Source organism: Ochotona princeps, chromosome 6 (genome assembly GCF_030435755.1).
Source record: "Ochotona princeps isolate mOchPri1 chromosome 6, mOchPri1.hap1, whole genome shotgun sequence".
In the NCBI taxonomy this organism is placed as follows: Eukaryota; Metazoa; Chordata; class Mammalia; order Lagomorpha; family Ochotonidae; genus Ochotona; species Ochotona princeps.
In genome coordinates, this window is record NC_080837.1 from 38,080,885 (window position 1) to 38,093,776 (window position 12,892).

The 12,892-nt window shown below is 45.1% G+C and overlaps 1 protein-coding gene across 3 annotated transcripts in view; it reads right to left on the minus strand.

Annotated features, from left to right (window-relative positions):
• EIF2AK4 (eukaryotic translation initiation factor 2 alpha kinase 4) overlaps nucleotides 1–12,892 on the minus strand; it is a 100,419-nt gene that overhangs the window by 17,600 nt on the left and 69,927 nt on the right. For 2 of the 3 annotated variants that reach the window (XR_009245619.1, XM_058666084.1), the window contains exons 21-28: nucleotides 10,860–11,096; nucleotides 9,535–9,610; nucleotides 8,711–8,832; nucleotides 7,998–8,047; nucleotides 6,890–7,058; nucleotides 5,824–5,940; nucleotides 3,346–3,411; nucleotides 531–701 (exon numbers count right to left, since the gene is read on the minus strand). Coding sequence is in view for 2 of the 3 variants with exons in the window: in XM_058666084.1 (XP_058522067.1) it covers nucleotides 531–701; nucleotides 3,346–3,411; nucleotides 5,824–5,940; nucleotides 6,890–7,058; nucleotides 7,998–8,047; nucleotides 8,711–8,832; nucleotides 9,535–9,610; nucleotides 10,860–11,096 (1,008 nt within the window). In the remaining variant the exon portion in view is untranslated. Of the gene's footprint in view, nucleotides 1–530; nucleotides 702–3,345; nucleotides 3,497–5,823; nucleotides 5,941–6,889; nucleotides 7,059–7,997; nucleotides 8,048–8,710; nucleotides 8,833–9,534; nucleotides 9,611–10,859; nucleotides 11,097–12,892 lie in introns of those variants that run through there. The other variant, XM_058666085.1, reaches the window with a different exon arrangement.

A 12,892-nucleotide genomic window follows, 5' to 3' on the forward strand; every position in this document is an offset into this window, starting at 1 on the left:
ACTCATTGGCGTCCTATTGTCCTGTTAATGGGCTTGGGGGAAAGAGGATATAATATGGTAATAAAGAGGCTGAGGAGCAGACGGCTCCCAGCACTTCTAACACCGTCATGGTCTCCATGTGTCGGTGCTTTTCGCTCGGATATTCGCCGTGCCTACTATGCCGGCTCAGCTAGCAGCGACACAGCATGTTGAGCGCTTGGGGTCTGGAATGTGGGCCACAACGTTGCAGCATCAGCAGAAACATCAATTGGCTCAGCTGCAGCCTGCCGAGTGAGCGACTGAGCGAGTGTGCTCTGCTGCCCTCCACGGTGACACCCTCTCCCAGGCTGACCCCACAAGAACTGCTGCACTAGGAGTGGCTGTGCTTGCAGACCAGTCCTCATTCCAGACCTGGTTACTACTACATAGTCAAATGCCCCACATGGAGAAAGGGCTGTTTCTGGAAAACCAAACACTTCCTAACCTCCAGGAAATAAAACCCATCTCCCTCTGGTGCTGCCACTCCAGCCAGGGTCCAAGAGCTGTCAAACCTGTAATTTCACACCGAGCTTCTTCAGCAGCCCGACGACCTCTTCCAGATCTTTCAAGCTGTATTTTACCAACTGGGACACTCCTGTCTTCTGTTTGATTAGGGAGTTTACTGTGGGCGTTAGGTCTTGCAAGTCTCCCTTCTGCTCGATAAACTTGTAGAGTCGACACAGCTGGAAAACACAAGGTACGGTGGGTGGTTAGCGGTTGCTCCCCTGCACAGAAGGCAGGCTTTCGGCCCTTGTGTTCTTTACACACAGAGGGGCACAGAACACAACATGGACCCTTCCAGAAGCAGGATTGCATGGTCAAAGGTGAGTTGAGCCTTTGCCACATCTGAGGGATTAGCCCTGTCCTGCACATAGCTCTAAAGCACCTTGCAGAAGTGCTGTGGAGACATCCAGCACAGATACTGTGAGTTACAGCAGCCTCAGCGCTGGTCCTGTAGGCCTGTAGCGTTCCTCTTTATCACTCTCTCTCCTACCAGCCTTGGGATGCTGCCTACTGCAGGCAGCTCTCTGGCTGCAGACCCAGAGTTCTGGTCCAGGTCTCCCCTGCCGGGCTCACTGGGTGTCCTGCAGAGGGCAGTGGCTAGAAGTGACCCGCTGCGGTCAGATGTGGTCCCTGGTAAAGAGCAGGAGTCAGAGCAGAGCTAGATCATACAGTCAGGAAGAAAATTCAGGAGTTACAGTGAAAATTACTAGGCAAAATAATACTAAGAAAGATTTGTTTACTTATTTTTTTTTAATTGGAAAGACAGATTCATAGAGAGAGCAAGAGAGAGCTTCTACTCACTGATTCATTCCCCAGTGACTGCCAAACATAGACCTGGGCCAGTCCAAAGCCAGAAGCCAGGAGCTCCTGGGTCTTCCAAGTGGGTGCAGGGGCCCAAGGACTTTGGCCATCTTCTGCTGCTTTCCCAGGCCATTAGCAGAGAATAGGAACAGAAGTGGAGTGGCTAGAACTCGAACCGGCATCCATGTGGGATGCTGACATTGCAGGCTGAGGCATAGCCTGCTTTGCCATGGTGCTGGGCCCCCAACAATAGCTATTACAAGATGGTACGCAAGCAGAACTTGGTTCATCTATAAATTGGCACACTAAAATTAAGGGTTGATTGAAAACTCAGCTTAATTTAGCTTAACACAATATTTATCTTTAAATTATTTTTATTTAACAAAAAATCCAATAGTATTAACATCTTCTATAATCTATTTACCATGTTAAGAATAAAAATCTGGGGCTGCATTGTGGCACAGTGGATTAAGTCATTGCCTGTGACACTGGCGTCCCTTAGGAGAACAGGTTCGGGTGCCAGCTGCTCCACTTCCAATTCACCTCTCTGCTAATATATTTCATACCTGGCCCAACCCTGGTCCTTGCGGCCACTTGGGGAGTGAACCAGTAGATGGAAGATCTTTCTCTGTCTCTCCCTTTCTCTCATAACTGCCTTTCAAATAAATAAATCTTAATACCAATGCCTTTATTAGGTATTATTTTTCCATTTTAAACCAACCACATGTATAACTTCTCACTCATCCTTAGCATGGTAAAGTGGGCAGGAGGGAAAAGCTCCACAAAAAAGAGGCTGATATTTTAGCAGTCAGTGCAGCGACCATGTACAAGTGTGGGATGCCTGTGGGACTTTCTGAAATGTGTGATTTTAGTTCAAAGAACCTTTTGGGCTTGAACCTGCTGAATCAGACACTGTCACAAGGGATTCTTTACACTAGTTCCACGTGGCACTATTTCTGCACACAGTATTGGTAAATATCACTCTTTAGATCGGATATCATGCATAGTCCTAAGTATGTAAGATTTAACCTGGCTCAGTTTTGGAAAATCCTAGTTATGTATCTGGCTTACTTTATCTGCAGGTGGGTAACCTTTTAAAGCTGTGGTGGACACGTCCCCAGCGAAAGTTGTTTTAATGAGCTGAGGGCAGGTATAAGTATATACCTGTGTGCAGAGCCCTGTGTAAGGATTTTTTTTCTTTATAATTTTTTTATTGTAAGACCAATAAAGAGCTCATGTTATCTGTGGACTCCCCAATTTACTCCTTCTTACAGCCTGTGTACTATGCGTGCCATTATGTGAGTGTCCAAAAGACCAAGAGTCCACCAGGTCTGTGTGTGACCATACATGGGTGTTGGCTGATCACCACAAGATCATGTAATCAAGGGTCAGTGGATGGGGTCCAGGAAGGATTCTGGCAAATCCAAAGCCTCTCTTCTCACATAAATAGTCAGGAAAATGTAGGAACTTCCTGCTGTCCTCTGCTTTGTTATGTTGGGTTACTATGCCAGAGAGCTGGGAGCATGCTGGTGCCTGTGAAGCGGACGTGACCCATCCGTCCACCAGGGACTTTCTTAATTGCCGATGGGATCAACAGAGCGTTAGGGGCAGGACTGTCCCAGACAAGTAAGAGGAGCTGGAAGATCCAAGGGTGAGGGTCGGGCGGGGGGGCATCCACAGAGTTCAGGGTCCCCTTGTAGCACTGCATCTGCTCTGTAGGAGACCCTGGCAAGCCCTGGCTTCATGAGAGTGAGAAGGCTAGGCAAGTATCGGGTAGTCGGGAGGGATCTGTGGGCTGTGGAGCCTCCAGAAGCACAAGAGACCCCCTTTGATTTCTGTGTCGGTTTTTCTCTTTCCTGATCCCAGGGGCTGCCATGGTACCAACTCTGAAGGGTCGGTGGAGAACACCATGCCTGCGGGGTGGTGGCAGCGTGCCACTTTCCTGCAGTTGGATGTGGTGACATTTTCTGATATCACAGAATTGCAGCAATGGCTGTGGTTGTACCATCAGGCAGTACTTACACTGTTCGAGGACAAAGACAGATTACAAAATTTAGCTTCCACTTCTCTCCTCGTCAGCTTCTCCGTCTAGGGCAGAAGGAAAAGGCAGCAGTGAAAGTCACTGCGTTGGCTGATCTCGCCCTTGGCAGCCTTTCTTTTAGACCACCTGCTCCTAATTGGAAGGCAGAGATTGAAATCTGTGACTTAAAAGCCCGTCCCCCACTTCCCATTCACATAAAATCATCATCAATACTATCTGTAAGTTAGGGAAACTCTGACATCAGAGAATTACAAAGAGGAAAGTTGTCCTTGCTGAATGGTGAGGAGGCTCGGATCAGAAGAGACTTACTGTGGGCATCTCTGTTGGGTGGCTGTGGAGTCGGTTTGATCTATGTCCTGCTAGTAACATAAAAGCCAGCCCCTGAGCAGCTCCTCCCACGATGGCAGATGGGCTGCGGCCAGGGGACATGAGCAGCAAAGAGCCCCCTGTACCATCCCTGGGGCTCCTGCCAGAGGCTGGCTGGCTGACATGATGTCACTGCCACACAGTGGCAGCTCTCTTGGGGAAGGAGAGAACCACTGAGAAACAAACAGTAAAGTCTGTGCTCTTGATGTGTAGCCACCAGGTGAAAGCAACACTTGTTAAGCCTTTCAGGGCATAAAGAACAAGGCATAATGAACTTCTACTGCTCACTCTGTCCCTGAGCATTGGTGGGTTACTAAGGTGCCTCTTAGTTATCATGACAATAAAATTCAAGGGGAAAAGAAATTAGAAAAGATTAGTGTTTGGCTCCACCTAGCTCCACAATATAGCATTAATCTATTTTCTCAGTGCTTCCACAACAGGCTCTGTGTCTAAATACACTTAGAAAATAATAGTTGTACTGTGGCCTGGTTAAACCAACTGGAGACATCCCAGCCCTGTCCCACAGAAAAGAGGTGGTAAGGCCCCACCACAAGGTTGAGCTGCTCTTCCCCCGAATAAATCAGTACACATTTATCAACGACTTTACTGGTAAGCATAGGCAGGTGGTAAGAATTCAGTACAGTGCATAATCTTTTATTCTCAAAATTAACACACTCTAATCCACTTCTGTAAAGTGGGGATGCTGGTGTGAGGACGAAGTGAGTCAACCGCATAAAGAACTTACAAGGCAAGGCACGTGGATAGGTGCCAAGCACAGCCATCAGGACCGTTTGCTTAGTGATTTCTTGCCTCAAGAAACAGAGTAGTGAAAGAACTTTAATATTTGACATTAAACAAGGTAATTTGATATTTGCTTTTTTATTTTTATAGATTGATTTGTTTTTATTGGAAAGGAAGATTTATAGCAAGAAAGAAATATAGAGAAAAAGATCTTCTGTCTGTTGGTTAACTCCCTAAGTGGCTGCAATGACTGGAGCTGAGCCAATCTAAAGCCAGGCGCCAAGAAATTCTTCTTCTGGTTCTCCCTCATGGGTGCAGAATCCCAAGGCCTTGGGCTGTCCTCTACTGGTTTCCCAGGCCACAAGCAGGGAGCTGGAAGGGAGGTGGAACAGCTGGGACACGAACTGGCACCCAAATGAGATCCTGGCACTTGTAAGGCAAGGAGTTAGCAACTGAACTATTGCATTGGCCGGTGATTTGATATTTTAAAATCAGAAGTTGGGGCCAGTATGGTGGTATAGCAAGCTAATCCTCTGCCTGCAGTACCAGTATCCCATCTGGGCTCCAGTTTAAGTCACAGTTCCTCCATTTCTCAGCCAGCTCCTCCTTCATCTCCCAGCCCAGCTTATGGCCTGGGAAAGCAGCAAAGGATGGCTCAAGTCCTTGGGCTCCTGCAGCCAGGTGGAGACCCAAAAGAAGCTCCTGGCTCCTGGCTTCATATCAGCTTAGCTCTGGCCTTGCAGCCATTTGGTGAGTGAATCAGAAGATGGAAAATCAGTGTCTGTCTCTCTCTCTCTCTCTCTCCCATTATCTCTGTAAATTTCCCTGCAAGTGCTGGCATCCCATGTAGGTGCTGGTTCACGTCCTGACTGTTCCACTTCCCATCCAGCTCCCTGTTTGTGGCTTTAAAAAGCAGTAGAGGATGCTCCAAAGCCTTGGGCTCCTGCACACCCACATGGGAGATCTGGAGGAAGCTCTTGGCCCCTTGCTCCTGGCTTTGGATTGGTTCAGCTCTGGCCATTGTGGCCATCTGGAAAGTGAACCAGCAGATGGGAAGACCCCTCTCTGTAAAAATTTGCGTTTCAAATAAAAACAAACACATCTTACAAAAAAAAAAATCAGAAGTAATCTTTAAGACACCCTGGAGGTGATAAGTAGTATGGGGGGGTTGGGGTTAATGAAGAAGGTAGGCTCAACCAAGACTCCTTAACTACTGATATGATTACAGCCAATTGGTTTTTTTTACCTTACAGCAAGCAAAGAAGGAGACAGAATTCCCAGTTCAGTTTATGGTTGCAACAATGAGGAAATAATCAGAAACTCTTATCAAGTCAAAGTACTTAGGTGCTTACCACAGCATCATACAGAATAACATAGACTTGACTGAGTTTATCTTCTGGGATTCCACAGTGTAACAGTATTGCTTTCAGCAGCATGGTATGATTCAAGTAAATATTGTAGTTTCTTTCCTAGGGTATAGACAAAAAAAGTTTTTGTTTTCCTTAAAAATTAATATAAGTACATGATGAAATCTAGGCTCTTAACAATTTACCATACCTATGCTTCATATAGGGTTGCAGCTAAGGAGTATAATATAATTTACTGCTTTATTATTTGTATTTCAAATCCTCAGGCTAATCTTCAACTGTGTTAACAAGCCTGAGCATGCTCACAGACCATTCAAGTTGGGAAGGACCTCGTTCGGAAGTTACTGATTTATAAGCACAGGCTGGTGGAATAGTCATTGTTTCCTCTGTCTGCCTCTGTCAGCTAACCAGCACCTGCGGAGCAGTGAGCTGGGGCTGAGCTGGCTACAGTGGGGAACAGGGACAGGTGGGTTCTGGGCTTTGCACTGAAGGGGCACACTGTGTGTCTGGAGAGAACAACTGGCACAACCACAGTTGCTATGTGGCTATCTCAGATCAAGAGCTGAGAGAGGCAGGGAGAAAAGGCAGTTGGCTGATCAAGGCGGGAATAGCCAGGCTTCACTGATGAGTTATGACCGATGGTGGCAGGAGGCCCACATAGGTTAGGGCAAGGCTTGGGGAGCACTGCCAAGGGAGCAAGCAAGCCTGGAGAACAGGGAAGGTGGGCAGTTGAAGAGATTGCATACAGGGGATGGTGAACCCCAAGGGTTTTGCACAATGTATGAACACGCCACAGCATCCTAGGAATGCTAGCCTGATTTCCTGCAAATTTGGGAAACACTGAAACAGAAACAACACATTGTCCCTCCAAACAAAGTCTGTTCATGAAGATAGAAGTAGAAGCCAACAGTGAGCCTCCAAGCCACAGGGTCAAATGCTTTCCAGTTAAGGGAGTAAGAACCTGACTTGTGGCCAGCATGACCTAAGGAGCAGGTCATAGGCATGATCCTGCCTGCCACACTTGGAGAGGGACCCCAGCAGGGAAAGGAACCTGAAGGGCTGGGAACTCCTGGATGATTTCATAGATGGTGTAGATGATTTCAGCAGTGGGCAGGGAGCTGTTGGTGGTAGAAGTGACGATGTCAAATGCACATTCTAAAAGTTCTTTGGGATGAAATCGATCTAACTTGCGAGGTCTGAATACACGTTCTATGCAGTATCTGCAGAGAGAAATGCAGATTTCTAAGGTTACTGGAAATCATTTTGTATGAGGAACTGTTAAGATAAAAGAAATGAATATAAAAAGATCAATCCATGGTACGATCAAGAGGGCTTAGAGACAGATTTGCCCTGGACTGATCTTGTCCTGTGATCCAACTCCCAAGTGTGCCGCTATTAAACTATGGGACACAGGTTTTTGTTTTGTTTTTTAATGTCTGAAATAGGAGAAGAGGCGAAATTATACTCAACAAATAATTTTACCTTAGGTGATTTTTTTTTATATACAGGGATATCCACAGCTTAGACAATGACTGTTAATGGTTCGCTTACAGCCACAGCCACAGCATGTAAACAACCTGGATTTTATTTGAAGAAAGTAGCTTTAAAGTGGGGGCCTCCCTGACAGCCGTACTGTGCCCATGTATGAGGATCACAGTGGCTGACCCTTGTGGCATTGGAATCATAGAAATTCTTCAGCCAGTGCCAAGCGCCTGGAGCTCCTCTGCGGTCAGCAGTCCTGCTGGGTTTCTTTCTTTCCCCCCACCCCACAAGCAGCTTCTGCTCTGTTACCTGTGTGGGCAGTTTTCACAAACAGACCTTTGGCTGTCTGTCCTTCCTGTTCAATTTTAAGAGCAAGAACAGCTAGATTTTTTTTTTTTAAGCAATCCTTTGGGACAATAATTTGTGATGCCACCTTTGGACATGTGGAAGGTACAGAAGAGACTTCAAGAACATCATAGCCATCTCCTGGCTGATAAGGCCAGCAGACCCCATCCACTTTACAAAGAGGGTACTGTGGCTAGGCTTTTGGACCACACTCTAAACTCAGTATTTTGAACCCAGAATCCTTCAATGTGTAAGGATCATGGGAGATGAACATCCTTCCTTGGTTCCTTTCTCATGTCTACCAGCAAATGAAGCTCTCTGCTGATTCTTACCGTTTTAAATTCAGTATGTTATTTCTTGCCACATATCTTGCAAAAGGGACCTAAAAAAATAAAATTTTAAAGGTAAATGTCAAGAAGTGCCAACTACCACACTCCTCTCTTTTAATAGCTTTATTGAAATATGTCATACCACAAATTTACCCCTCATCTTTTTTTTTTTTTTAAGATTTATTTATTTATCGCTTCTCGGCCTTTTGGCTAAGATCAACTGAAGATTTATTTATTTTACTTGAATGTCAGAATTACACACAAGCTCCCATCTTCCGGCTTCAGCCTGGCTCAGTGGCTCACTGGCCACTGTGGCCACCTGGGGAGTAAACCACCAGATAGATCTCTCTCTCTATAACTGTGCCATATAAATAAATAAATTTACTTGTTCTAGAGGTTAATGTATTAGATCTAGCCAGGAAATAAAGAACAAATCAATCTGCAAACTCTATTAAATTGATTTGTTTGAGTTGTCCAGGTTAACTTGCTTTGGTCACCTGGTGGAACTCAACATGAGGTGCACATTTGGCACCTGTAAAGCAGGGTTCTTATTTCTTGAGCCAAAAACATTTGTAGTACTATCAAGGAGGATTGATGCACTTACTAAATCCCAATAATGCTTCTACCTTGGTAATTCCTTTAATGATACATTTCCAGAAGGTGAGAGATCAGAAGCCTAAAGCCTTTAGACTGGTAGTAGAGTGTCCCCAGCTCACCCGCAGATCGTAGGGCAGCATCACCAGCATCCCGCTGTGGTCCATGAATAAGGCAGCTTCATTGTGCTCATATATTTGCCTGTTTCGGGGGAGCAGCAGTGGGGTGCACAACTGGACAGCTCCTGCACCAAACCAGAAAAAATAACTAAGCGCATCTTCCTAGGCGGCAACGCAAAACGAGATAAGCCATCCTCTATGGGGAAGGTTAAAATCAGGAGCAGTTTTGCTCTAAGGCTCTAAATTTACAAATGGATAGCTCTTCAAGGACTTTGTCAGTGTTAGTGGCAAAGCTGTAATTATCCATATCGTTTCTTTTCAACAAGATAAGCCATCAAAATAAGTTGAAATTTCACATGTCAACTGCCTGGGATGCATGTTTTTTTTTTTTTTTTTTTTTTTTTTTAATATACTGTAATTTATTTAAGTCAAACGAAGTTTGAGCTTTCCCAGTTGCATTGGCTGCAGGTGAGCTTCCATCCCATAAGTAGGTCTTTGGGTACATACGCTGTTGCAACATAGGGTAAGCTCTGTCCCTACCTGTCCAAGGAACAGATTCTCTCATGTAGGTGAGAGGCAGAACGCGTGAGTTCCCAACCACACCAGACAGTAGGGTCTTTTTCCAGGCCTCCCGTGCGGAGCTGTCACAGTCAGGAGCCACTGTGAGGGAGTCAGACCCACGCAGTACAGTGTGGCTCCGAGCCGTCGTCACGCTACGGGATGCATGATAAAGTAGGGCTGTACTCAAGTCCACTAACAGTGCTTTCCTAAAGATGAAAAGAAAACACCTCAAAGGGAAGAGACCTGATTTCTAAAAAAGGACATACCGTGTCTTTTAAAGATGCGGATGACGGTCTCACATACATGTTGCTGGATCTTGGCTGTGCGGATGGAGAAGTTGCCCTAAAATAAGACCAATCGACATGTTATCATCAAGGGCTAATGAGAGACAGCCCCTAACACATTTACCTGTGGCTTGTAGTTGGCACCTGCTTGCTCATTTTCATGGTTCAGCACAATGGTGACTCTGTAAGAAATTCTCCCTTTGAACGTATTCAGGGCAGTCTGCATGCCCTGTGGTATGTCCTGCTGCAGGGTGCAGGAGCTAACCTTTCCAGCAAAGGGAGGCCACCTGGCTGCAAAGTCCTGGCTCTTAACGGCACTTGCATGTTCCTTTTCAAGAGTTAACAAATATATGGCATCTCCCTTCCCCTTCAGAGACTTGCAGGGACAGAGAGAGGCATCAGCGTCCCTCTTATAGCTCAGGCAAGTCACTGACAGCCTGCTGGCAGTCAGGTGGCATGTAAACACTTTGTCAAGGGGTTTCCTTTCTCACTTGCTTTATTTTAAGAGTAGTATCATGTCGTCATAGAACATTTAAAAACAGCAGAGAACAAATATGAAAGTTACCTATGCACTTCCAAACATTTTTCTAATATTGCCAGCCAGCAATATTAGTTTGGTCCTTAACATTTCTACTGGTCTTTCACAGCTTTTGCCACTATTTTCTCTACTATTTTTTAGACTCACAGTCTAAGCATATGGAAACACACAGGCAATAGAGCAAAAACTACCCAACTTCCTCAAATTTTAAGATTTTGTTGTTTTGATTCAGACTTTTTCTCTTATTTCCCCCTCTTCTCTCCTCTCTCTCTCTTTTTTTTAAATAAGAATGAACATGGCTCCCCAAACTGACAGCCTGGCTGTACCTCAGAAACTTGAGGAGATTTTGGAAGTGCTTCCTCTCTGGAGATTCTGAGCCACTAGATGCAGGGCCCTGGCATGTGCATGTAAGAGAGCTGCCAGAGGATCTAGTGTGCAGTTGGCACTGGGGACTATTCCACTGCTGGATCCGAGCTAGCTGGATGTTGGTTGTTCTGGGTAGCTGAGCCAGGGACTTGGCTCTAAGCACATTGCTGGTGGGTACAGAATGGGATGGACCAAGAACTGCAAGGAGTGATTAAAAGTGTGGCACTCCTGCCCAGGATACGGCTGCTGGTACGTATCTCATGTGTGCTTTTAGGGGCTTCCCAGATCTCAGATCAGGGATTTGCAATGGAGCCACTAAGAGAATTCCTGAGAAATAAGGAGCTGACTTAACTCCCCGGTGGCCTGGGTTCAGCTCTCTCTGGGAAGTGTGGCCTGAGCCCACCTTGAGGATGTCACTGTCGTAGGTATAGTCGATGGCGGGGGAGATGCGCTGGGAGAAGATCTGGGCCATCATGGTGCGGTAGGCCTTCCCGTCCACGTTGGCCAGCGTGTGATGCAGCACTTCGTGCAGCTCTGACTCTTCCATCTGGGGTGGGGGCAGCAGCTCGCTCTTGAGCAGCTCCATGGCTGTGGGCCGCTTGGCTGGATCATGGTTCAACAGCCAGGAGATGACAGATTTCTGTAATGAAAGCCAGGCACGCTGTCAATGAGCCAGAGGATGCACAGGAATTCCAACAAAGAAGGTGGGGAGATCAGGTCCAAGACGGGGCATCACAGTTCCTGCCCTCAGAGGGGGCATTTCAATGGGGATTTTTGAAATCTCTGAGTATGTCATTATTTCCTCCCCCACTCCCCACCCCTATATTTTGTTTTGGCCAGAGTTGCACAGCAATGTGATATGAATACTTCTTAAAAGGGGAAATAGCTCTTTTTATGTTTCATTGTCACAATAACTGTATATCTCAATAATTGCATAGAACTCACTCACAAAACACTGTACAGAAAATATGCAAATAGCTTTGGAGGCCTATGCAAATATTTCAAACAACCTTTACTGGAAGTGACAGTGCTGGAATCCTTAAGGCAATTAAAACATGTCTTTACTTTTCTTCTAATTATTTTTACCATTGCACGATTAGATTCCCAGGAATTCTGATGTATGCAACTCATTTGTTTCATCTTTACAGCCATGATCTCATTTAGGCAGGGAACCGTTGAAGGGTATTCTAAACCTCTGAAAGGTTCCTTAACTATTCTTAATCACCTTGTTTATAATAAAGATTTATAAGGAGTTAGAGGAATACTTTGGATCAGAAAAGCACCAATTACATGTCTTTAAAATTATCACCTCCTGTCCCCTATCCAACTTCTCCCTTCTGTTTTAGGCTGGAATTGAAACACAGGTAATTACAGTTTATATAATGTAGGATTTTATATTTCAAAAAAGTGGGAGGGGAACTGACATGAGACAAATTTTAGGAAAATTATATTAAAGTAGCAAAACCAAAAATGCCCTGTTGAGGAGAAAAGACCCTATTATACTGTTAAACCTCTTTATGTAGCAAAAATTGTGTTATACTCAGTGTATCAACATTTTCTGTGTTGCTCCCTTTCTAGAAAAAAAAAAGTACTGATCATGAAGTGAGGAGGAGGCAGTGGTTGCAGTTTCATTGCTGTTGTTTTGGTTACAATTTTATTTAACCCACACTTAGATGTTCAAGGGCACTTGGCAGTTATCTGATGGTAGGAGGTCGGTTCTCACTTGAGCTTGCAGTTTCATCAAGTTCTAGGGCCACTGCGGCTATCCACATGGGGAGACACTAAGTGAGACTCAAGCTATAAATGAACATTTCATTATGGCACCCAGAAACAAAGAAAATGACTCAGTCCAAATAGACAATGACAGCTAACAAAAGATGCCAAAACATGACTTAAGTATCTTCTCAGGGTTCACTAATCCCCTAGATAGGGCAGCATTAGTCCACACAACCACATAGAAACGTCATGTTCAACACCAAATCACAGAACGTTAGTGTGGATGTAAACAAAGGGTACTTAATTCTCTTAATGTTAGTGGTGAAGAAAATTGAAGCTTAGGAAGGTTAAGTGTTTATGCAGAGAAATACCCAATAAGCAAGAAGTAACACATTAATACAACATCCAATCTATGTTTCTGTTCTCAATGTTAACAACTTAAATGAGGGGTTTTCGCCTTTATTATCACTGCAGTAAAAGTGAGTTTAAGGAACACAATTCCTTATGACAGGAGTATTAATTTTTGCAGGCTTCACCAAGACAAACTGGCAGAACCAAGGAGAAAGGCCATCAGCTGGATGCCAAAGGCAACCTGAGACATGTGTTACATACACAAGCTCACAGATGAGATATTTATGGAGTACAGTAGAGACTACATTGTCTGAAAGAGGCACAACTTCTCCCACAGCCACAGCTACTTCAACAGAAAGGTGAACAAAA